Source organism: Crocodylus porosus, unplaced genomic scaffold, assembly GCF_001723895.1.
Source record: "Crocodylus porosus isolate Cpor-Errol unplaced genomic scaffold, CroPor_comp1, whole genome shotgun sequence".
In the NCBI taxonomy this organism is placed as follows: Eukaryota; Metazoa; Chordata; order Crocodylia; family Crocodylidae; genus Crocodylus; species Crocodylus porosus.
The window spans coordinates 19,790,713-19,815,418 of record NW_017728909.1 but is presented as its reverse complement, the minus strand read 5'-3'; the positions used below and the strand labels follow the sequence as shown (position 1 = coordinate 19,815,418).

General features: G+C 53.5%; 3 protein-coding genes across 12 annotated transcripts in view; 1 reads left to right on the top strand and 2 right to left on the bottom strand.

Moving 5' to 3' along the window:
• The window catches only part of UBAP2 (ubiquitin associated protein 2), a 113,371-nt gene extending 96,450 nt beyond the window's left edge, over positions 1 to 16,921 (top strand). For 8 of the 10 annotated variants that reach the window (XM_019531850.1, XM_019531847.1, XM_019531848.1 and 5 more), the window contains 7 exons: positions 7,653 to 7,731; positions 9,117 to 9,331; positions 10,852 to 10,951; positions 11,041 to 11,148; positions 12,640 to 12,707; positions 14,093 to 14,284; positions 15,841 to 16,921. In XM_019531850.1, the coding sequence (XP_019387395.1) occupies positions 7,653 to 7,731; positions 9,117 to 9,331; positions 10,852 to 10,951; positions 11,041 to 11,148; positions 12,640 to 12,707; positions 14,093 to 14,284; positions 15,841 to 15,936 (858 nt within the window). In that variant the 3' untranslated portion in view covers positions 15,937 to 16,921. Of the gene's footprint in view, positions 1 to 7,652; positions 7,732 to 9,116; positions 9,332 to 10,851; positions 10,952 to 11,040; positions 11,149 to 12,639; positions 12,708 to 14,046; positions 14,285 to 15,840 lie in introns of those variants that run through there. The other 2 variants (XM_019531849.1, XM_019531851.1) reach the window with 2 other exon arrangements.
• On the bottom strand, positions 809 to 3,828 carry LOC109307775 (interferon omega-1-like). The gene has a single exon (XM_019531856.1). It carries the CDS (start codon positions 2,896 to 2,898, stop codon positions 2,338 to 2,340), a length of 561 nt encoding a protein of 186 aa, XP_019387401.1. The 5' UTR covers positions 2,899 to 3,828; the 3' UTR covers positions 809 to 2,337.
• Positions 16,922 to 21,579: 4,658 nt separating the features above from the next.
• UBE2R2 (ubiquitin conjugating enzyme E2 R2) overlaps positions 21,580 to 24,706 on the bottom strand; it is a 70,513-nt gene continuing 67,386 nt past the window's right edge. The window contains exons 4-5 of the mRNA XM_019531855.1: positions 23,374 to 23,508; positions 21,580 to 22,603 (exon numbers count right to left, since the gene is read on the bottom strand). Coding sequence (XP_019387400.1) covers positions 22,384 to 22,603; positions 23,374 to 23,508 — 355 coding nt within the window. The 3' untranslated portion in view covers positions 21,580 to 22,383. The remainder of the gene's footprint in view (positions 22,604 to 23,373; positions 23,509 to 24,706) is intronic.

Here is a 24,706-nt window from a genome sequence, read left to right as displayed (position 1 = left end):
GGTCAGACCTGGCTGACTGCTTCCCAGCAGATGTCTGGAAAGTTCAGGTCCCCCATGGCGACCACGTCCTTTGACCTAATGACCTCTGTGAGCTGACTTAAGAATTCCTGGTCTCACTCTTCCCTGTGGTCGGGGGGTCTGTAGTCGACCTCCACCGTTAAATGTACTTGTTAGTTTTAAACCTGTCACTTGTTCATTTCAGCAGGTGTCCCTTAGTCTAGTATTCTGGGACTTGGTGAAGAACAGTTCTCTGTTCACTTGGTCTACACCCTTCCCTTCATGGTTTTACAGCTTCTCTCATATCCCCCCCATAGCAGTCTCCTTTCGAAGCTGAAAAGTCCTAGCCTTTATTGTCTCTTGGCATGGGAACTGCTCCTGGCCCCTGATCATTTTGGTTGCCTTTTTCTATGCCTTTTCTAGTTTTTCTACATCCTTTTTGAGATGTAGAGAGTGGAACTGCCAGCATTGTTCAAGGTCTGGGTATGCCATGGGTTTGTATAATGGCAAGACGATGTTCTCTGTTTTGTTTTCAGTTCCCTTCTTAATGATGCCCTGCTCTCTATTGACTCTTGGTCGCCACTGCTCATCCAGCTGAGGTTTTTAGAGAACTGTCTACAGTGAAGCCAAGGCGTCTCTCCTGAATTGGAGCAGCTAGTACAGAACCCATGGCAGGGGTCGGACTTGATGATCTGCTCAGGTCCCTTCTGACCCGACCAACTATGAAACCCAGCATTGTGTACTCCTCTTGAGGTTATTTTTCCCCAGGTGCATTACCTTACACTTGTCAACACTGAAGTTTATCTGGCATTTTTTTGCCCACTCACTTAGCTTGGTGAGATCTTTCTGCAGCTCCTCTCCATCAGCTTTGGACTTGACTACCCAGAATATTTTGGTATCATCTGCAGACTTGGGGATTTTGCTGTGCACCCCCATGTCTAGGTCATTGATGCAAATGTTGAATAAAATTGGGCTCAGCACAGATCCTTGCAGGACCCTGTTTTTGACCTCCTTTGATTCTGAAACGCTGTCACTTAGCCCTGCTCTTTGCTTCCTATCTTTAATCAGCTCTCAATCCACAAAATAATTTTCCCTCCCATCCTGTGGCAGCACAGGTTTAGGTTTTTTAAGCCTTTGGTGAGGGACCTTTTTGAAAGTCCAAATATACTCTGTGAACTGGATCCCCCTTATCATGTGTTCAGCATCCTCAAAGAATTCCACAATTCCCTTTTCAAAAACCATGTTGACTTTTCCCCAGCAGATCTTGTTTGTCTGTGGGACTGCTGGTTTTGTCCTTTGGTGTAGATGTAGTTATACCAATTTGCCAGGGATGGAAGTAAGACTCGTTGATCTGTTTCCCAGGATCGCCTCTGATCCTGTTGCCAACCCACCCGTTCTCTGGCACGGAGGCTGTTTGTAACGCTAGGTTACATGCTATTGCTCAGCAACTCTGCAGTTCCACCTTTGAATTCCTTCAGAACTTAGGTGAGCGCCATCTGGTCCTGTTGACTTAATAGCGTTTAGTTTATCAATTTGTTTTAAAACTTCCTCTGCCGTCACTTCAGTGCAGTCCAGTTCTAGCGACCCATCAACCAGAAGGGATTGATCTGTCATGGGAATTTCCCCAGCATCTTGTGCACTAAAGACCAATGTAAAGAATTCATTTAGCTATTCTATTAGGGTGTTACTGTCCCTGAGTGCACCTATTACACCATGGTCATCTAATTTCCCTCCTTTATTATCCTGTTTTGCCATCAGTTTCTGTGAATACTCTTCATCCTTGCCATTCCCAGTCAGGGCACCCATTTCTTTCTGTTGGTAAGCTAAATTTCGCGCAGTTGTCACATTGGACTTACCAAAAACATTGAGTATTGTGCTTGGAACGCATTAAGTCCATCCGATTCATCACTTCTTTTGTAAAATCAAACTTTTACTTTAAGAAAACAGAGTTATAAATTAAATAAATAAATAAATACATTTGATCGCTTTTAACAAACAACAGGATAAATATTAACAATACCAATAATAAATAAATAACTCTTAGAAAAATATTCCTATCATTTCTTGACTTGCAAAGACTATTCTGTACATGTAACATAAAGGAAAGTTCAACACTGTTGTAGCTCTTCATCTTCAGAGCACTTTGGACTGATTAACTTCCCCAGGGTCCCACCAAGTCAGTGGAGTACCTGCACAGGCAAGTAATGGAGTCAAGTGTATGCAGAGTTGCTGAAAGTCCCAAAGTCTGCATTGGAGCTGAAGCTCCAGTCAGTAGTTTATTGCTCATACTTCTCTGCTTGACACAAAGCCCTGAAGCAGTGAAGTGTCCAGTGCATAGTTTTACAGCCTGTTTCCGAACTTGTCCAGATAGTAAAACCAGGTCTTGGCTTCTATTCGGACCACCTCCCACGCACACTTGCTGTAGTTCTTCTCTCGGAGGAAATTGTGGATGTTTCTGAAGTATTTCTTTAGTTTCATAGCTTTGTTTTGGCTTCTCGGATAGAGCCTGTTTGTAGGCAGGCATGTCTCGAGCCGCTTGATCTGGACATGGACTGCATTTAGGAACCTCTCCACGCTGTGCATGTCCCAGGCAGTTTCAGGGAGATTCCCTTTAAAGAGACTGAAGAGCTGCTGGAGGATTTCATAGCTTGCCATCCAGGCATTATGTGGAGCCTTGGACCGCAGGACCTTCTCGGGGAACCGGAAGGTGGGCCTGTCCTCCAGGCACTCCTCAGGAAGTGCTCCAGCCACCTGTCCCAGCAGTTGCATGCTGTTCCTGTTAAGCACTTCTTGTAGGTCTTTAAAGTTGCTGCAGTCCAGCGCCGTGACGCGAGCCAGTAATAGCGCCGCCAGGCAGATCTGCCACAGGCCTCCCCAGGCTCGAATAGAGATGCACGCCATTGCTTGTGTGGAAGCGCTTGCAGCTTCTCTGCTGGTTGATGCTGGCTTCTGTGCTGTCCTTCCATTTCCCTCTATTTATCTGCTGGACCCTTTTTCCTTTCATCATTTAAAATTTCCCTGTCTTCATTTTCCCAGTTTTCATTTTCACTTTCCTTCTTGGCAACGTAATTTCTCCAGGAACTTTCATACCATGGTCACGTTCCCTCCACAGTGTTCTTGGACATCTCTCTGCAGCATTGCAGGAGACACCATGGGCTTCACCTCTGCCTTTTGCTCGCTCCATGCAGTACCTAATGCAAAACCGCTTAGGTTTTGCTAATGGTAGAAGATCAGTGTTCACATTGTCTTCTGCCAGGCTGAGTTCCTCCGATCAGCATGAATCATTTCTCTTTGCTTATGCAATCCCACTTAGTGATCCAGGAGGTGGCTGGCTCATCCCCAGGCTTTAGCAGCTCTGTGTACAAGAGGCCCTCAGTGGAAGTAATGGTTGATCCTGTAGTGATCACTTTTTTTGTGAAGGATGCCAGGGTCCTTTTCAGTGCTTCTCAGATACGTGGTCCTGCCCTGAAGTGACACAGCCCTTGGCACAGTCCCCTCCCAGATGGTGTTGTCTCTGCTCCAGAGGGTGCTAACCAGGTTACAGGTAACCTTGTGAGTTGGCTACTCATAAGAGGCAGAAACAGGTTTACCGCCCACCTCTTATTTGCTTGCACTTTAAAACTTTTCCCCAAAGTCTCTCTGATTACCTGTGACCCCACAACATAGACTTTGTCCTCTCTTGGCTGGGGAGACTGGAGACGTGGGAGGAGGGTGGCACTGGGGGGGAGGGGTGTTAATTTTTGAGTTTTCCAAATTTTCCTCGAGCCAATACCTGTATTTATAGATGACTGGTTTTAATACTTTAATAAATGATTTTTGATTGCTTTTATTTTTTTTATTGAAACTTTTGGAACTGGACTGAACCAGATTTTTTTTTTGTGAACTTATAAATTGTAACTAGTTAATACCTTCTATCCTTGGGAAAGAAAGAGGGAGGGTTTTTAATCTCCTTTTTTCCCCCCCACTGTGGAATGTGGTTTAACACTGGCCTGTTTTGGTTTTTTTTATTTATGGGTTTTTTTCTGATGCTGCTTTTATTTTTACAAATTATCTTAAATATATTTATTATAGCAAAATAACTTTGTAATACATTTGGTTACATTGATTACTGCTGCTGATATTTTAAGACGGAGCTGTGATATAGTGCATATGGATTATTTAATGTATGGTGTTTCCTTATTTTCTTGTAAAGCCTTGTGCTTTGTTTAATTGTTTGACTTTCTTTACTAACTTGGTCACCGGCAAGTAGTTACATCAGCAAAGGTTTATGCTACGGGTATTCAGAAACACACGTTGGGGCCTTTTGCTTAGCCATCCCTTCTGCAGCTTGGCCTGGGCCCCTTCAAAATGGCCAGGGCATGCAGTGAAGGGCAGTTAGGGGTCCTGATGCTGGAGGTGCTGTCTGTCAAAAGAGCGATAAAGCCAACACTGGACCATCAAGGTCCTTCGAAACCCTGAGACCTGTCTTACAAAGGGATGAAGTCAACCAGAAGGGAAGGGTTCACGTTATAGCTAACAGATGACTGTCAGGTACTGGTGCCCTAAAGCATAGGTTTTCTTTTAAAAATGTTTCATAACAATAACTTACTGTTTCCATAGTGTAAAGCAGAAAAGTCCCTGCAAACTTTTTTTTGTTGGGATTTCATTCTGCCCCTCTGCATTTGTGTCTGCATGCGGCTTGCGTGAGATCTGGAAAGTGAAAGGAGCCAATGTTAAAAGTGAAACTGATCCCCCCCCCCCAACCTCCGGAGAAGCTTCAGGAGGAACGACAACAAGGAGCAAAGAGCTTAAAGTAAAAGACTTATGAAATTGTTTATGAAGTGTTGGATTAAAATGGCTAATCTACTGTCCTGTTTTGTTTTTTTTTAAAGCGTGTTTGTGAGATAAATAAGCATCTGGGGAATAAGTGGGAGTCCAGCCCTCAGTAGGACAAATGTCTGTGCATTTGTAGGTGAAGCACAGGCCCCACTTCTTATAGCAGCGCAACCGCCTGTGCATTAGCGTCGATGGCGGAAGCTTTTGCTGGCGCGACTTATTCAGTTAAATGCCTGGAGCTGTGCAGTAGAAATTGTTGCACATTTTCATCCTCCAGGAGCCTTTCCACAGTGAGTAACTGCCAGGCGTATGAGGCAGGGAAACATTTTCTTCCGCCCCCAGAGCTCAACTCTTGCACATGTCCCTGAGGCAGTGGTTGTGGCCTGTAGTGTTGCTCTGCCTGGCCAGCAGCACTGATGCAGATGTGCAGGCAGTTTCCAGCTCCTGTATTTTCTTGACCGTTCCTAACACGGCAGAGCACGAAGCCTGACTGCTGCGGCGCTCCTGTCGGGCCAGGTGTGCCTGTTCTCTGCAGCCACTTTTACATCACTCCTGTGTGTCCAGGGGTTTCTCTGGATAGTATTGAGGAGCAGTGCTGTCGGACACCATTGGACTAAGTTCATAGCTAACTGTTCTGTAATACAGTCGCTGTTGTCCCATCAGACCATGCCTGCTGAGGCAATGCTGCGTTGCTTCAATAGTATTAACTTCCTCAAGTTCCTCATTTTCTTGTGTGACTACATTGCTGCCTTCGCTCTGCTATAGCGAGCCCTCTACTTCAGCTTTGTTTGACCCTTAGAAACCATTGAAATGAGGGGCAGGAAGGGACTTTGAGAAATCGAGTCCAACCCCTCTGCTCTGGGCAGGAGTACTGCAGAGATCGAATGATCCCAGCCAGGCGTCTGTCCGGTCTCCTCTTGAAGACTGCCAAGGCCGGGGCTGCGCCACCTCTTCGGGGAGTCTGCTCCCGGTTCTGGCCACCCTTACTGGAAAGAAATTCTTCCTTGCATCCAGTCTGAAACCATCCTCTAACACTGTGTGGCCATTGCTTGGGTCTGTTTATGATGCAGCAAACTCCTTACCAGAAGCCCATCGTGCCCTTTTACATTCCCTAGGGCCCCCAAAATACCGGAGTGAGCGGACATGAATTTTCTTTGTGAGCAATTGGTATTTTCCTTGTGGGATAATTGGCTGCTTTCAGCTTCTCCCGTGACTTATTTCCTGACAACAGGGGAAGGTATTTTTTCCCCTCGGTTGCACTGATGGGCATCGGGTTGGGACTGAAGTCTTTCACCACCTGTATTCCCTGGAGTTGTCCCTCTGTAGGTGTGGCTGCATATTTGTTGTTTCCCCAAAGGCCTGGAGCGCGCAGATTCAGATCATATCTATTTTGATGTCTTTCTTCTGAAACCATGCCCGACTTGTGTGTGCGCACGTGTGCTTGTAGAGAGCCAGTCGGGGTAAGCATCACTTCAGTACGACGGGGGCTCTTAGAATTTCAGCAGAGGGTTTGATAGCGGTTTGTGGGGGTTTAATTCCTGTTGGCTCAGATACGATACTGTCGCATGGGATTGTGAAGTAGCTGGAAGGTGCTGAGCGAAGGATAATGATAAATGGCAACGTATTAAGATGCAGGGAAGCATCCAGTTGGTCCCCTGGGGCTCTGTTAAATTCTGTCTGCCTTCGTTTCCTCATTGATGCGGAAGAGGCTGAAGAGAGCGTGCTAGTGGCTTTCCAAATAAGACCAAGTTCATAACACCTCCAAACTCAAGTGAGAAGAGGGGCGATTCGCAATGTGGAGGAGAAGACTTTCCCAGCAGGCAAAAGAGCAAGCTGTGTATTTGGGGGCAGCGGTGCGTGGAAAAATTGTGAAGCTGATGCATTCAGAGGCAAAGACCCACAAAGCAGTCCTTGATGGACTTTGGAGGGATAAAGGGGCAGGAAATGGTATTTGAGAGCAAAATAGCTCGGCAGTGTCCTGAGCTGCGTGTGCAACAGCATGTTGGCTCTTGCTGGAAAGAGCAACTCCCCAGCACGCGGCAGTGGCCGAGGCAGAAGCCCTGGGAAGCCGCTCTGAGGGACTTGGTTCTTCCAGGTTGAAGCTGCCCTGTCCCTGGAGGAGCAAAAAAGCTTTGTAGGTGCCTGTGACCATTAAGCCGTGGTGCTGGTGGGCTGGTTATGGTTACCTTGTCTGCCTATTCCCTGCCCCCCTAACTCACCGGTGTAGTTACTTTTGCCAAGTGCTTCTTGGCTGTCTGTATTTCTGATGTCCCGGCCTGGCGTGTCAGCCTAGACCAGAAGCTGTACGCAGCAGCAAGCATCTTCCCTTCTGCCTGTACAGCGCCAGACGCAATGAGGCTCTGCTAGTGGGTGCTACAGTACCAGAAATAATCTAGAGGAATCGTCTTGACTGTACCTCCTTGGCAGCTTTCTCTGACAACCTGTATTCACATTTGTTCTGTTTCTTATCTTACGTTGGCACTTGTTCAACGACTGTGCATGTGAAAGGGCTGCAGCATTTTCTGCCAGCTGAAGAGCTGTTTTAAAAGCAGGGAAAGCACAAAATGATGCCCAGGAAACAACAGCATGTAGAGAATGGGAAGTCCTGGGCGCTCGCTGTGTCCTGGTCTGCCAGGCTTTCTGTTAAATTTCTGTCCAGGCTTCCCTTATTTTGCATGCGTCTGGGGAGGAGAAAACAAACCGGCTCATCCCAGCCCAAATCTGTTCGGCTGCTTCTGCTTTCATGAACCTTTGTCTGCCTGCAAGTTGGCATGTCTGCGATGCTGGTGCTTTGGGTGTTAATAAATGTCTGTCTGTCTCTCTCTCTCTCTCTCTCTCAGGATTATTATGGAATTACATTCCCTGCTCCTGCAACCTTGACAGGCAGAGATGGGAGCCTTGCTAACAACCCATACTCAGGTCAGTGCTAACTCGAGAGGAGGGTAATCATTGCGAAGGTGTTGATTTCTGATTGTAGGTTACACTGTTGTTAACTGAAAGAGCCTTCACCACCTCCTCCCTGCAGGCAGCGTAGTTCACCCATCCCAGCTAGCTGGAGGAAAGGAGGTGCTGTGCGGGGCTCATGTTAGCTTCTGGCAAGTGATCTTATCTTGTAAGATGTGAGCAGGACTGTTCCAAAACCCATCAGTGCAGAGATGCCAAAGCTCCCTGCATCTGGCCCATCCCCAAGTGTCTGCAAGGATTTGTTTCTCTCTAGGGAGTGGAGCAAGTTCCCTCAAACTTTTTTTTTTCTTGGTAGTCAGCTTGTGCTTCTTTCACCCGAGTGCAGGTGCCAGGTCCTTTCTGACCTTTCACACCTGTTACATTATTGTTGTTTTGTATTATGGCAGAGCCTGTAGGCTTCACTCAACCTCTTCCGCCTGTGGTGTGCACAGAAAACAAGTCACATTGTGCTGCTGGAGAACATCACCTCTACCCGTCAGCCCCCCAGGTCCAGGCCCACACACAATCATGACGCTAGTATTGTCAGTCTGCAGTTTGCAGACTGCCATCAGGTTGTGATGGGAAATCTTTGACCCGAGTATTGGGAGCCTTGCATTGCCCCTGCCAAGTCCAGTTCCTCGCAGGCCTTAAATGCCACTTGTGGGCAGCCAGGCAGAGGAGGAATGAGGCATGTTCATTTGGTCTCCGCATGCTTCTCGGTAGGCTCTTCCAGAAAGCCAGTGTATGCGGGACTCCTGCTTGGACTCCCCTGTGCAACCAGGAGGCTGTTGGTGGGCTAATAACCACATTTCCCTTCCTACTTCTTTAGTAAGGTGGCTCCAGATGCAAGCCTTGCTCCCCTGGCCTTCACCTGTTGTCTCCAGACCCCTGGAGGTGTGAGGAACCAGAGACCTACTCGGTCATGCTTGGCAAATAAGTAGACTGACAAAAACATGCCAGTCACTGCAGAAGCCCTAACTCCCTCAGGCCTGAGGCTTAGCTAACCCAGTTCACTGTTTAACCCAGCGAGCCATTCGCTGTTTGGCTACTCACAGCACTTCCGCTTTTTAGCATCTTTTAATGGCAGTGGTCTAACACACCTTGATGGAGCCCCTCAGGTGCCTGGCGGGAGGTAAGTATCCTTATCTCTGTCATCAGGGCAGAGAGTTATCCTGGGGCCAAGGTCACAAGTGGGTTGGTGACAGCCCAGGGACGTGACTCCCAGGCCCAGCTCTCAGCACTCGGAGCATGCTCCCTCTTGAATGTCAGAAGCAGGCCCGTGGGTAGCATTGTGCCAGTTGCTTGACTGCCCAGGAGGCAGCAGGTTCTGCAATGGTAGCTTCCGATGGCTTCTCTTGCAGGTGACGTAACGAAATTTGGCCGCGGGGATTCTGCCTCCCCTGCTCCAGCGACCACCCTGGCCCAGCCGCAGCAGAACCAGACGCAGACTCACCACACAACTCAGCAGCCCTTCCTCAACCCAACGCTGCCCCCAGGGTACAGCTACACTGGGTTACCCTATTACGCCGGCGTGCCCGGAGTCCCCAGCGCATTCCAGTATGGACCCACCATGTTTGTAAGTGGTGGATGCAAAATCACGTGCTGCCGGCTTTCCTTGGTGCGCCTGTCTAGCTTTGTCATTTTAGTCCTGGCCCTTGAAAGCTGCCCCTCTGCTGCCAGGTTGGATGTGTGAGAGGAGACTGTTCCTAGAAGACAGGAAGAGATTTTAAAGTGCTGGGTTTCTAATGTCATGAATCCACCATATGCTAAGCCCAGCCACCACACCTAGTGCATGAGGCAGATTTGGAGCGTACGCTGCATGCAGCATGGGGCTGGTCTGAGGTGCACGTTGCATGGGCTGTGCCAGTCCCACATGTTGGATCCAAGCAGCACTCATGGCTGGTCTAAGGTGCACGCTGCGTGCAGCGCCCACGTGGGACCAGCCCTGCACACTAGATCCAACACATAGGGCCCAGTCTGGTTTGGAGTCGGGCTGGCCCTGTCTTTCATCCAGCCTACTGGGCCGGGTGAGTTGGATGTCCCTGTTTGAAGTGATACAAAGCTGCAGGACATGGGTAGCTAATCCATGGGAGCTGAAGGAATTACAGTGGGCAGGGGCTCACTGCATATCACAAGTTTGAAGCCAGTAGCAGAGCTGCAGCCCCTGCTGCTAGGAGCTGGTCGGGGAGAGGTGGGTGGCTGGGAAATGGGGCAAGGCAGAGGTGGCCAACCCTTGGCACATGTGCAGATAGCATGGGCAGCTTGCGTGTGGGGCACGTGGCAGATTGGGGAGGGAGTAGAGCAGGGAGTAGAAAGCACATCAGCCAGGGAGTGGGAGTGATCCTTGGGAAGAGGGGGTGGCTCACTTTGCAGTATGTCTGTCAAAAAGATTTGGCTTCCACTGGGTTAAGGGGATAGGCAGTGGCAGAGCGGATGTTAAGGTGCTCAGGGACAGGAGGAGGTGTTCCAGGCACGTGTGCGAATGGGGGGTCTGTATTGGGCATGAATCTGGGCTTTACTTGTGTGTTTTGGAAGCATGGTGGCCTGGGGAGGCTCTTTCCCATCTAGAGCTAACCTCAAGCGATAGCCAGGCTCCCCAAGCACAGGGGCCACAATCCTGAAAACATGCCTGGGTGATGCTGGCTCCTCTGTTGTTGTGGCCAGATTCATCGAGGGATTCCTTGGTTGCTCGGGGCTTTGTATATACGTGTGAAACACCCCCTTGGCAACATCGCATCGCAGTTGCCAAGCGAAGCTGGTGTGATTGCAGAGGGCATGGGCATGGTCCTCGTCTTGCGCTGGGGAACGCGGAGCAGAGAGGCTCTGAGTAGCTTGACAAAGGTTGGCTGGGCGGGGGTCAAATTTGTGGGTCCTGGCTCTGTCCTGCACATGCAGCAGTAACTCTCACTGCTCTGAGAGGTGTGGGAGCAATCCTTGGTTTCCTTATGCTGCCAGGCCCTCCATTTCACGGCTCTGAGGTTCTGCTAGCTGCTGGAAGCAGACACGGGGTGCCTCCACAGCCAGACACCAGTGCAAGCCAGCTATGTACTTGCTCTCTAATTGAAAATGCCTTTTGCTGCTTCCTTTGGTCTGCAGGTACCTCCAGCATCAGCTAAGCAGCATGGCGTCAGTCTGAACACTGCTTCCACCCCCTTTCAGCAGGCGAGTGGTTATGGACAGCATGGTTATGGAGCAGGTGAGGTTTCTCTACTGTCTGTGCTGCCGAGTTCGAGGCCAGCAGTGCAGCCAGCACACAGTAACACGCTGCCTTGTCTACGTTGGCAGGCTATGATGACTTAACACAGGGAACGGCAGCTGGAGATTACAGCAAAGGAGGCTACAGTGGGTCATCTCAAGCACAAAACAAATCTGCTGGCACTGGACCTGGGAAAGGTAACCATTGAAGGAATTTGCCGTGTTTGTGAGCACCTACAATATGAGGGCTTAGCAGGACACTATCTCCAGTGTTGGGAAGCCAGCAAAGCAACCAGCCTTAAACTGGGGCACACACTAAGCTGTCCCTCTATCTCCCGTGTCCAAAGTGCTTCCAGTGTTCCCACTCCCACGTTGTGTCCAGACCGAGTGGCTGAATCTGTGCGAGGGCTTGACTCAAGTCCGGCTTGTTCACAGTGGCACCTTGAAGCTCGAAGCTTAAGTTCCAAATTGGTGGTGGAGTAGTCGTCCTGTGCTAACGCTGTGCCCGCAATCCCAGCGCAGCTGGATGATCTCGCTGAAATGGTCATCAGTTACATAAAGAAAGTTGCTGCACTTTGTGGCCAGGCTCCTCAATTAACAACCAGTTAGGTGAGCGGAGCAGTTCACACCTTTCTGAGCTATTGTAGGCTGTCTGCAGATCCTAACTCAGTGCCTCCATTTGTGCCTGGGTAGTGATTTCTTTGCAGCCATAAGGGCTAGAAAACCAGTGTGGTCGGTATAAATGCTTGAATTCTGCAGATGCTGCTGGTACCACCTAAGAAATGCGCACTGACCCACAGAGCACCAGCTGATGCAGCTGTGGCCCAAGCAAACGCCAGCAGAAAAGTCTTGCCGAGTTCCCATCAGAACCACTGTCTTGTGCTCTGCAAACTGTGCAGAGATGCACCTCCCAGTGCACTGCCAGCCCCATCTTTTCTCTGTGGTCAGAGATGCCTCAGTTCTTGTCTGGTACATACGTGAGCCCGTTGTCACCTTTGAGGCCTGAATCTAGTCGGGACTAGGAATGACTGGCCAGCTTGACGCCTGCTTTGGTTTGGAGCCTCTCTCGGGAGTTGCCCCAGCCACAATGGGTGAACCTCTCTAAGACCACAGTGCAGTCAACTGTCCCAGACCTCACCGTCTCCCACTGTGGCTCTTCTCTGCCTTTGCTGCCTGGTACAGAGCATCTGATAATGCTCCCAAATCCCCTACTAGAGGATGCGCCTCCTCTGCATGCCCACCTCCCCTGGGGAAGGGATGAGCCAGGCCTTAGTCATGTCACTTGATGCACACCTGGGAGGTTCTCAGTTACAGCAGTGCTGCTTGGTGCGCTCCCTTACCTGGGGGGGAGGCCGACTCCTCTGATCCAAACAGGTGATCAGTGCGCCTCCGTGACACCCAAAGGAGCAGTGGTGTCCTCGCTTGCATGCGATGGACTTGGTATCTCACACCCGTGCACTGGCACCCGCCTGGAAAAGGGGCACTCAGGAAGTAGGCTGGTCGGATTGGATTCCTGATGCGGGGAGTCTGGTGGGGCCGGGGGGAGCGGCCTAACTCAGCCAGGAGACCAAGCACGTGGTGCGCGCGGAGGACGCAGGGAACAGCCGAGATGCCAAGAGCAAGGAAAACAAAGGGTTCAGGTTGGGCTGCCTTTGGCTCTTTCATTGTCAATGGCTTTTTGTTTTCCAGGTGTTTCTGTGACCTCAAGTAACACAGGTGTGCCTGATATCAGTGGCTCAGTCTATAACAAGACCCAGGTGAGGAACGGGGGCTCCCTCAGCCCGGGAAGCATTACCGTGCTCTCCTCCTTCCTGTGCCTGCAGGCGAGGCCGTCCGCTCCCTGGCTAATGTCATTTCAGCAGGACTCTTCCCTGTCAGGGAGCTTCTTGGCAGCTGGGGGGTGATTTCCATCCCGCTCAGCTGGGGCGATATCAGGCTCCGGCATTTCTCCTGCCCGGTTTGGTTCTCGGGAATTTCAGGCCTCTTGCAACCCCACTGCTCCTTTCCCCTCCCTGCCCCCAGGCTGCCTTTGCCAGCTTGGCTCGTGGCAGGAGCAGTTAGCACAGAAGCTGTTTGCTGCATCCTGGTCTCCCTTCTGCTTTAGCCGGGTGAGGTGATTAACACGTGGTAGGGCCAGCGGCTTGGGGCTGCCGTGTCTGAAACGCAGGGCTGTGACGCTGCCTGAAGAGAAGCTGGGTTATGAGGACGCGAGCTCCTCTACACACGCTCAGGACGAGCACTCCTGACTCCCTCTGTTCCCTTAAGGCCTCCATGCATCTTATCGACCACCAAGCAGCATCGTCTCCTGTGCTGGCTGGCAGCGAGTCGAGCCTCCCAGTTTTGTTGAGAGCCAAAAGCCCTGTGCCAAGCTGTGGCCTGTATGGAGTTAAATACCAGCACCCTGTCCCGGTTCACTGTGGCTGAGGGGCACAGGACTTGGGGCAAGGGCCTCAATCTGCAGCCCAGGACGCTTAGGTTGCAGACTAGGCAGACCTTCACTCTAAGGGCGGTTCGGCAGTGGAACAGGCGACCTAGGGAGGCTGTGAGATCCCAGTCCCTGGATCTGTTCAGGAACAGGTTACAGATGCTTGATAGGTGTAGCATCTGCCAGGAGCAGGTGGCTGGACTAGGTGTGCGCGCGGTCTCTTCTAGCCCTCCTCTGCTGTGATCCCTCCTGCTAAAGATGGTCTTTCTGGCCCTGCTGTGAGTGTATGTGGCAGCGGGGATCAGCCTAGGTGTGGTTCTGCCTAACGGATCTGCTCCTGCGCCTCTTGGGCAAGTGCCGTCTCTTGCCTGTTTGCGGAGCAGCCCATGTCTGGGTTAGGCACCAGGGGCTTGCTGGCCACCTGCCCCTGCTCTGAGCAGCGCAGCAGTCTAGGGACAGATGAATAGAGGGGATGGGATCACCGGGCCATTGGCCTGCTCAGTTGGCTGCTAGCACCCAGCCAGCCAGCTGCAGGACCTCGGGGAAGGGGGGGAAGGTGCCGAGCCGAAGCACTTGCATGCATTGGACCAGGGTTGCTTTGCCTCCGGGGTTGGGGCCAGGTTCCGGTTATCTGTGTTCAGGCCACTCTTGTTCTTGTTTGGTCACCCCAGGGCGCTTGCGAGAGTCTCTCACCGCTTGCCTGTTGCTTCCCTGCAGACGTTTGACAAGCAGGGATTCCACCCCGGCACCCCGCCGCCCTTCAACCTGCCGTCTGCTCTCGGATCCACCGGGCCCCTGAACCCTGGCGCGGCCCCCGGCTACGCGCCAGCACCCTTCCTCCATATCCTACCTGCACATCAGCAGCCTCACTCCCAGATGCTGCATCACCACCTTCAGCAAGATGGGCAGGTAAGTGGAAGAGCCCCTGCCCCCAGCCAAGCATCTCGATGACGAGCACGGACTGAGCTGCCCTGGCAATTCCCTTGGTGCTAGGAGAGGCAGCTCGTGGAGCCAGAGATTGGCTTGTCCCTTACCAGGGCACCTTGATGTAACGATCTCTGAGATTTATGATTGTGGTTGGTTGATCATTGGTTGGTGACTGTAAAAGAAATGTGAGGAGCCACAATATGAGGCTACCCGCTACTAGCGCCACAGGGGTTTCCCATTCATTTCTCTTCCCCTCCCCTCCCCTCCGTTCACAGTCAGTGAAACGCCCAGTTTTGCTTCAGGCTGAAAACAGCAGATCTCCCCTCTCCCCACTTGCTGGCCACCCTCAGCTTGTGGCTTGCCCTGTCTCTGCTCCTTCACCTACCTCACAGCTCCCTTGGTCTTGGTCTCCTAAAATTCCTGCATCCTGGATTATTAGCCAGAGAAACTGGCCATGTCTCCTGGGGTGCCCAGCTGGTCTTGTCCCTGGTCATGGCTTCGCAAGTGCTGGGGAGGTGCCAGCTGCATACGCACCCTGCTGTGGACCAGTTATGGCCTCTGGCTGTCCCCATCAGCCCCTGCACCTCTCCTCTTCGCTAGGGGAGCTTGTGTTGGAGGCTCTCCCCATAAACTAGTGGAACATTTGGCTGGGCTGTAGGCGGCTGCTCTTTGCCCCCTCTGTTCTGCCTCTGCCACATCCTTGTCGTGACTTCAACAGATGCTCAACAGGGATTGTCACTGGAGCATCAGCTGTAGAAATCTCAGGACAAACCTGGCTGTAAGCATCAGCTTTGTGACTGGGTGGGAGGCAGGGGCATTTTTGCTGCCTCCGCACCATCTACCCATTCATCCACCCCCAGCCACGCTGTGCTCCAGCTGGCCTGGTGCAGCGTGCTGACGCCCAGCTCGGCTCAGTCCAGCCGAGTCCTTCCTATCTGGAGGTCACTTAATTTGGTGGTGAAAGTCTTGGGGCCAGGGGCTGAGGGGCTTATTTTCTTGGAGGCAAATCAACATCGTGGTGGGGGGGTGGTGACGCACACTGCAGCATCAATGCTTGTGAGATGGGCTTGGTGCAGCTCTGCCCTGTGCTTGGGTTGGTGCCTCCCCGTGGCCGACAGCCAGCGCAGCCCCAGAGCCCCGTGACTGCTGAGCTGTGGCTGGATGGTTGTGACGGGTCCTTGAGGCCTGCACAGCATGTGGCATGCCAGCAGTGGTTCTTCCTGTGGCTGCAGGGGGCTTGGAGGTGGCCAGCGCTGCTGTCCTGTCCTGGGGCAGAGCAGGTGGCTGGGGGCCTTGCCCCCGATGTTCGCGTAGCAGCACTGGTGGCTCGGTTGGTGGGTTCAGCTGAAGCCTGGAGTGGTCCCTGGGGGGAAAGGGAAGCAGACCGGTTTCCCCAAGAGCTGCTGTAGCCGGGGCTGGTGCCAGCTGGGCTGCGATGAGCAGCGGGGCAGGCGGGGTCGCTCCCTGCCGAGGCGACCAGAGCAGGCCCCTAGTGCTGGGGGGTCCCGTCTCACTGTGTGCTCCTTTCTCGTTTCCAGGGCGGATCTGGCCAGCGCAATCAGCCAAGCACCATGCAGCAAAAGTCTCAGGCTACCAAAACCGCCTACGGCACTTCTCCGTACTGGACAAACTAGACCGGGGAGGGGGGAGACGGAAAGGAAAACCCTAACTAAGATGAGCCGATGCCCATTCCTGGAACTATTAGGAGAACAAGTAACTGCTCAGCCAAACGTCTGCACGGGGAGCCCTGCAGCCAGCCACCTCCCTTCCCTGCGACTCTCTTGCTTCCTCTTTGAGTTGCTGTTGTATGTAATATATTTATGTATGTATTTGTAAATGTAATAGAGCCTAAATGTGGTTTTCTGCATCTTGCAGCCTGTTTTATTTTCTTTGTAGGGCAAACTAATCCCTCACTTCCATCTGCACCAGGGCATCTTGCATCGGGGTTGGTCTTATGTTTTCTTTCCTGTTGGTTTGTTTTCCCAGCGCTCTGGGCTTTCTGCCGACAGACGGACAAACTGTGCCATTGCAGCTGGAGCCGCAGCGCAGCTTAGTTCGGGCGCGTGGGAAGGCCTGGCCCTAGTGAAGAGTGGAGGTTGGCCCCTTGGTTTGAGTCTTTCCTTTCCACAAGTAGCTGTTACTATTTTTTTTCCTTAAACAAAGAGTGTGTTTCTGGGCCTTCCTCTTCCAGTCTCCCTGCACCCGGGCCCCATCTGGTGTCAGAAGATGAACTCGCGGGCAGTTTTGTTACGTAGCCGTGAGCTGCAACAGCATCACCTTTTTTCTTTTACAATTTTTAAATAAAGAAAAGTCGACAGGTTTGTTTTTTTTTTTTTTTTTTTTGGTTCTCTAGCAAGAAGCGGCAGCTGCGGCTCTGCAGGGGTCGAGGCAAAAATGATGTAACGGTTTCTTAAATAAAAGTCTCAGCTGTGTCTCATCCCTCTTCTTGTCTGGGGCAGCCAGAGCTGTGGACAGACCCTGCTCCTTTTCTTTTTTTTCCCTTAAGAAGAAAGGGCTGTGGAGGTGGCCCTGGCCTGTCCTGCACCCGGGCAGTGAATGTTTTAGACGTTTCATTTCCTTTTAGCCCTTCCTCCACCTACTAATAAAGATCTGAGCGCATCCCTGCTGTGTGCTGTCTCCGTTCTCAAGGGCTCCAGGAGCAGTCGGTGGTCAAAACCCTTCCGCTTGTCTGTCCTCAATGGGAAGGGAATGAAAGGCTTCCCCTCGAGCAGAAGCAGGGCTTTGCCATCACTGAGGTACAGAGCTGTGTATTGGGCGTAGTGGAGTTAGAGCCTGGACTCCCTCAGCTGCCCCCCACAGCCAGCACTGTCCCCTTCTTGTGTTGCTAGAAGCCCTCTTTTTTCCTCAGCCTCTCATGCCCATAGCCACAGCGGGTAGTTCACCCTGCCCCCCCCAAGCGGTACGAGCAGTTCATGTCCAGCAGCGGGTAAGGAGAGGAAGAGGCTGCAGCAAATACTCTGGCCACCACCCCATCGTCCATCTGCCGGCGGTCCAAAGACCCCTTTCAGAGCCATTTTCTTCACCTTCCAGCAGAACAACATTCATTCTGGAAATGTGGGGATGGTGAGTGCCAGGGAGCTGGAAATTGGTGACTTCCAGGGTGTTTTTTTCCAGCTTAAACCAGAAGCGACTGCATGGGGTCTGTTTGCAGCTGTGGCTGGTTGCCTTGTCTCCTCTAGATGGAAGATGCTGGGTCAGAAGAATGGCTTGGAGGCTCTTTCTGCGGAGCGTTATAGTTGTACTGGTGAAGGGTAAAGGATGGATTATTTTTTGTTCTGCCATTGCATGGGGATCCTCTGTGGGACAGTGATGGGCCATGCTGTCTCATACCATGCCCCATGGACTTGAGTCCTGGGAAGGCTGCGTGAAGGGGGAAAAGACTACTCCAGGGTTATGGCTGCCTGGAACAGGGGCAGCCTCATCAGAGCTCACTCCCCCTTTCTTTCCTGCGCAGGCAGAAGCTAGTTTTTAACCCTGTCTCTGCTGAATTGGCAGCAGCTGTTGGCTGCTCAGCCAAAAGCTGAAACTATTCCTGCTGCTGATTTTGGAAGAGCTAAAAATAGTCTACAGAGCCATGGATGAGACCCAGAAAATTGCTGAAGAAAAGCTAGCTTGATTAGTGGAACAGAAAAAGGAGAGGGTTGATAATAGTCAAAGTGAAGTGCAAGCAAGCAGGCATTCGATGCATTATAATGAGCAGTGAAGTCATTTGAGGCTAGACATGGCACTGCTGCACCACCACCACCACTGCCCCTTGAGCTGCCCTTGCTGGCCCCTGCCCCCTTCGTGCAGCTGCAAAGGAAAAGTAGCAGCAGCAGCCATCTTACAGGGGCTCTGGCTAGATCAGCTCCCCCAGTTCAGATGCATTTTGGCAGCAAGCGGTGTGGTGCACCAGTCGCTTCAGGCTCGGACAAGCCAGAGGTCTGTGCTATGTGGGTGGTTGATACCAGCGCTGAGGTGTGAGAGCCACCGGCTCAGGTGTGAATAGGGTCCTGGGGAGGGGGCCCAGGATGGTAAGTCACCCGTTACCAAGAACAGTCTTCAGCACCTTTTCCTCACAAAGGCTTTGCAGATGGTCATGGTAGCCCCAGCTAGCTTCCAGGATGGCTCCTGCAGCCACAGAGCAGTTTAGATGATTGGAAAACTTGGGCAAAATGAGGATACAGCTGAATAAGGGGCCCCCATTGCCAAGAGCAGGGTGAGCCAGCAGTGATGGCAGCACCTGGAGTGGGTAAGGCAGGGCTTTTCTGTGCAGGGATCCACGTCCACAGCCTGGCTACTACCTTTGTCCTTATCATCTTGTATCCAGTTGAGACTGGTCCCCTTCCTTGCAGCCTGCCCTGCAGTGGAGAACTGGAAAGCCGGGCTGGAGCCGCCCCCCTGGCCCTACACCTGCCAGCAGCTCTGGCGTGTCACCAGGTGCAGTCCGCCCTTGGTAGCAGCTTCCAGCTTGAGGCTGACTCAGACACAGCCCTACCTGGGTTTAGTTTTTTTAAAGCAGTGAAACCAGCGCCAAGACAGCCCTTGGCCCACGGGCAGGCATATCTGTGCCAGGAAAGCAACCGTTGCAGCAGGCTGCTGGACTCAGGCCTGCATAAGGCAGCCTGTCAGGTCTTGGCTACAGCAGGGCTCTCCTTTACTTGCCCTGGAGTCACGCTCTTGTGTAGCTTTGCAAGTTGGGGTGGTTGGTTTTTTTGCTTTCTAAATGCCCTGAGCTGCCTCTGCACCCATGCACAGATGGGCTGAGGGCACCTTCCTCCTGCTAATGAGGCCAGTAGCACTGGCTTTGAGAAGATGCATGCAAGTCAGAGGTCAAGGCAGGAGTAACTTGCTGGCAGCACCAGAGCAGCTCTTACTATTTGCCTCAGGCACTGGCTTTGATTTGCATCTAGATGATCCTGTGAGTACTCGACCTTCCCTGGTCAGTTTGAGCATGAGGTGACACTTCTAGCACTGCAGGCACCAGACCTGCTAGTGGCTGGGAACAGGCCCCAGCAATCCAGTACGAGCTCAATTAAGAGTTCAGCTTATTAGTGTGAACAAAACCTTGCTCAGCAGGAACAGCCTGGAGAAGGGAGTTTAAGTAGAGGCTGAGCCAGCAGCCCCAGCCACTTAAGACTGTTGCAGACCAGCCTTCAGGAACAAGACCACTCTTCCTCCTAAGCACATCCCTGAACCTAGTGCCTTGCATCTGAGCTCCTGGAGGACCCTGCCCTTCTGCAACTCCCCATAATCTCAGGTCCCCTCACACTTGTTGCAAGAGGAGAACCACAAAGCTAGTTCATTTGCTCCAGCCCCTCTGTGAATGGATGCACCAACACTTCTCAGGGCTGGTCTCCTGCCCTCATTAATGATCCGGGTAGGCTCCTGCAGCACATAAGCTCCTGAGCATCCAGGACCCCTGGAAGAGGGGGAGCAGCTCTGCACTTCAACCTGCAAGTAAATAAAGGGACCCGAGTGCCAGGGCCATACCAATACAGGGAGCTTTATTTCACATTTTATTAGTCAACAGGTGCAGAAAAAGACAAAAGAAACTACTGGAGGGGGAAGACAACACAAAATGCATCAATTAATCCTTTCTGGCAAACGATCCTTAAGGAAAAAAGGGACAAAACAAAACAAACAAAAAAACCACCTGGGAGTTTAGCTAAGAAAACTACCAAGAAATCTCGTGCAGCCGGCTGGCTTTCAGGATGGTCGAGGCCTGCATCGGAGTCCGCTGGAGCCATGCGTGGCAACGTCGATGCAGGTGGGGCCAGGTGAGGCAAGAGAACAATACAGGGGTCGGGGAAGTGCGTCTTCCTCCAGCCCTTAGAGTTTCCAAGTCTAACTGCAGTTGTTTGCAGCTCAACAGAGGGGAAAAAAAGAAAGCAAACTGAACCCAGCAAGTTGACAAGCAATGGCACGACCAGGGCAAGAAGTCAGGCGGCGACAGGCGCTCCGGGGCTCGTTTCACCGAAATGAAAGGGGAACAGAACCGGGATAACGCAGCTTACAACACCAAGCGTGAAGGTACAAGTCACTGGCGAGCGGACAGCGCAGCTGGCCGAGGGCGAGCGCCTGGGAGATGCGGTATCCTTGCTCCCCGGAGTCACGCAGGCCGTGGCCCCGGAGTCACGCTCACCTGGCCATTTCCATCCCGCCTCGTCCCGTGTCCTCCCCCTCTGCTGCCATCAGCCCAACACAGAAGCAGCCTCCCCCGCAGCCTGGAGGGCAGCAGCTACTCTCCTAGGGAAGCCTCCCTTGCGCTCCCACTGCAACCCTGCTCTGCCCATTGGTTTTTAAGGAGCTAGTGCACCCCTTTGGTGCGGCTGCTGGTGGGCCATCCCGCCCCTCCTGCAGCTCAGGTGCCCGAAGCAGGTGGGGGCAGGTCCCTCGCTACTGAAGGGGCCTCGCACCCAGCGCTTGGCTCCAGGCGAGGCTATGGCAGCCAGCAGCCACATGTCTTGGGACAGCCCTATGGTATTATCAGAGCAAGGCTACCAGCCGAGTCTGCGTTTGCAGCAGCGAGGGCACCTGATCTGCTCCTGCCCCTGGGTGGGCACAGGTTCGACTGAGCCCAACCCAGGGGTGCAAGGGGCAGCCCCTGCTCACCCCAGGGCCACTCAGATCTTCTCCCTGAGCTCCCCCAGCCAGGCAGGGAGCCAGGGCCCTGGAGGTGGAAGCTGGCTGCAAAGCTGAGCCAGCGGCTGCTGCGGGGACCTGCCTGTGCCTGGTCCCCCGGGAGCTCTGCCCATGGCAAGCGGGCAAGGACACACTGCGCCAGAGCAGCACCAAGGACCCAGGACAGCTGCTGCAGCTGGGCGGTGGGTCCTGGGCAGCTGGGAGACGGCTTTGCGCTGGAAGCATTTGAAATCCCCCCCCAGCCCGAGGAACCTTTCGGCAAGAGCCCCCGGCAGCTGTGGCACAAGCCAGCTCGGCTCTCCCTGTGCACCGAGACCCGCCGCCCCCACGTGCCCTACCAGGCCCATCAGCAGGAGCCCTGTGTTTACTGGGCAGCAGAAACCGGCACCAGGCTGCTCCGAGCAGGGGGTGCAGTAGCTCGTTAAACTCCAGGCACTAAACCCTGAGCACAGCCCGTGGGCCAACACTGGCTGCTCAGACCTGCTGCCGCAGGACGCGCCGGCAGGGCCCCAGGGAGCGGGGCTGGGTTCTCCATAGCCTGCGGGAGCAGGTCTCAGCAGCAGCACGGAGAGGTGGGCACAGACCGAGTCCCTACGGCAAACCAGTCTGGAAAATAAAGCGCAGCCCAGGGCTCAGGTGCACAGAGGCAAAGTGTTACATGTTTATTTGAGGGTTCATATCACAAGCCTTTACGAGACAAAGCTGACTGGGCCCTCTGGGAGCAGGGCCCAGGGCTGGCGCTCCCTAGCGGAGCCAGCCGAGAGGAATACTGTACCTTCCAGTGACGGCGCCTCGCTCCACACGCAGCGGCCCCCGCTCCGTCCCACACCTTAGAGAGGAAAAACCACCACCACAGGCTAAACGAATGTGCACGCGCTAGGGCTGGAACCGAGCAGCTGGACCTTGGCAATTTCCTTCACGTGGGTTGGCTGCATTCGCCTTTGCTTTTAGGGTTTCATCGCTTGTTCCCCCTTCCTGGTCAACGCACTGCTTGCGAACTCCCCAAGGCCCAGCTTCCAACGGGGTCGTTCCAGCTTTAAATACACGAAACATCTCAAGGCAAGACTGTTTAATTCAAGGACCTAAATGCAGAGCAAACCTGTCTGTCGCCGTCAACGGTTCGTAGAGAAGTGAAGGGCGAGGGGACGGGGGGTTTTGTTTGTTTGTTTTTTTTAAAGAAAAAAAATCATAAGACAGTGATGCTGGGGCTAAGGATGCGCGGACTTGGACACTGCGGAGGGTCTCTACGAGTCCATAAAAAAAGGAGCCAACAGATCCAGACGCCAGGAGACAAAGTTTCTCAATTCCCCCCGCAATGTTTTTTTTTTTTTCTTTTTTTTTTCTTTTGTTTTTTTTTTGCTGGACTGCTGCAAGGTTCCCGCTGCTCCCTTCTGGCCTGAGTGGACAGGGCAGTACAGGGGCACGGAGGGAGCAGGTCACGACTCCTCGTTGCCGGAGTCGTCGTCGTCATAACAGTCGGCGTCTTCTTCCTCTTCGTCCTCATCGTCGATGTCGTCATCGTACAAGTCGTCGTAGAGCAGATCCGAGCTGTTGTCGTTGGAAGGCACTTTAGTTTTGATGCAGTACTCTGCCAGCGTCGTGGGGACCTTCACGCCATCCTTCTCCGCCTCCGCCTTGGTGGCCAACACCTGTTTCCTGTGGGGTGGGGGACAGAAGACAACAGCGTGAACACAGGGTTTGGACAGTCAGGGGCTTTTGCCGTGTTGGGGGCACCAGGGGTGAACGGGCCTCTCTCTGGTCACCGGCTCACGGGCAGGGAAGCCCTTCGAGCACTGGCTCGGGACACGGGCTGGTGCCAGGGCAGGATTGTTGGACGCCAGGCCCCACGGTCATTTCCACCTGCACGGCTTCCCAGGGCCTGGCCAAGCCAGCACAGCTCTGTGGCTTCACGCAGGAGCTGACCCCGGGGCCTATGAACCCCAAGCAGAAGTGCTCGGCCTTCAGCCGGAGCTGGTTTCCCGATCTCTGCCCCACACGACGTGCTGCCCCAAGCCACCTGCTACAGCTCGCTGCCGGGGCAGGCCGTAGCGTGGGGCCCGCCCAGGAGGGTGAGGCACGCACACTGCTGTGCTAGATGCACTAAGCAGCCGGCTCCGTCAGTGCCTCCGGCTGGTGAACACAACAACAGAGCCGGTCTGAACTGCTTGCCTTGCCCCGCCGGACGGGTACAAGGGGGTAGCACAGTGGCTGGGGACATGCGAGCAGGCATGTCTGACCACGCCACTGCCATGGCAGAGCTGGGTTAGGTCCCACCACCCCTTTCACACCACATCCGAGCCTGCAGGAGAAGCTGGGACCGGCTTCAGGAGACTTCCCCATGCAGGGAAGCGGCAGGCATCCGACATGGGAATGCTGCGATCAAGAGGTGGGAGAAGGGGGAGCCGCCTGCTCCAAGCACCCATTACCTAATGATTTCTGCGTACTCCTTGTCCTTCCCTTTGCTGTCCCTCCATTTCCTGAACATGACGGATGCATCCACATTGGCTGGAGAGAAGGTGTTGGGCTCGTTAAGCAGGGAGATTACGCTCAGCAGGATAGTCCTGGAACGGAGAGAGAGGTCAGGCCCTCGCAGCACAGAGCCAGGCCGTAGGGTGCTGCTCAAGCCGTGGCCTGCTCCAGGAGGAAGTAACCCAGAGCGAGAGCGGCCAGCCCAACTGGGGGTGGTCACATCCCCAGACGGGCTCCCCCTTCGCTGGGCTGGCAGAACGCCACCACCTTCAGCAAGCCCGTGGGCCGAGGGGGCGCTCGGTCTCTGCGAGACAGCCGCCCAGCCCTGCCGGGGTGCCAGCCCGAGTCTTGGTCCTGAATCGACTCATGACCCTGGCGTTCCAGATGCGGAACCGGGATCCCGCTCCCAGAGCTCCTGGCAGCAGCTTCCAGGCCTGAGGCACTGGCAGCAACCTTTGGTTTGCCAAGCAGTGCTGCGCTCCTGGGATGTAGCCCGCCCTGCTTGGCCTGGGGTGATCCAGCGACAACGTACCGTGGCCTCACGAGACCTACTGGTCTAAAGAGGCAGCAACTGACTACAAAATAAGTCACTATTTGTTTTAAAAGCAGCAGCATTTATTCTTTATACCCGGCCTGCCCTTGTACCTCTGCCAGACCTCCCCCCACCACGTTCACTCGCTGAAAACTCCCGTCTGGATTCTCGCCGAGACGATCATTAGCATCTGGGCACAGCGAGCAGATGCTGCAATCCAGGCTAGGCCCAGGGCGAGCGTGTGAGGGGCCCATCGCAAACACCCCACCCCATCCTGGTAAGCCATAAAGCCAGAGGTCAGTGGCACGGGGCCTGCCGGCTCCATCACGGAGCACGGACGGGATGCGACCCTCAGTCAAATGGAGCATCCGGCATTTGACTTGTCTGCCCAGGCCAAGCACTGGGGGAGAGGAGAGCTGCCAAGACCCTGCCCCCTCCAAGCAACAGAATCCAGGAGGGGCCTGGGTCTTCCTGCCTGGCATCTGCAGGAGTCCCGCTTTACTTGCCTGAACCTAGCACTATGCCCGCTGGCCTACAGCTTGGAGCAATGCACGAAGAATGGGGAAGGCAACTTTCCTGCGATCCCCAGCTGCACTGCCAAGGGCCCATCTCACCTGAGCAGGGTGGAGGAGGAGGAGGAGGAGGAGGATCTGCCAAAGCCAAGCACATAACTCCTAGCAGATGGCCATGCATGAAGAGGAGACAGACACAGGGTTCACCCTTGCTGGACAGCATTTGAAGGAGACCAGGCTGCAGGC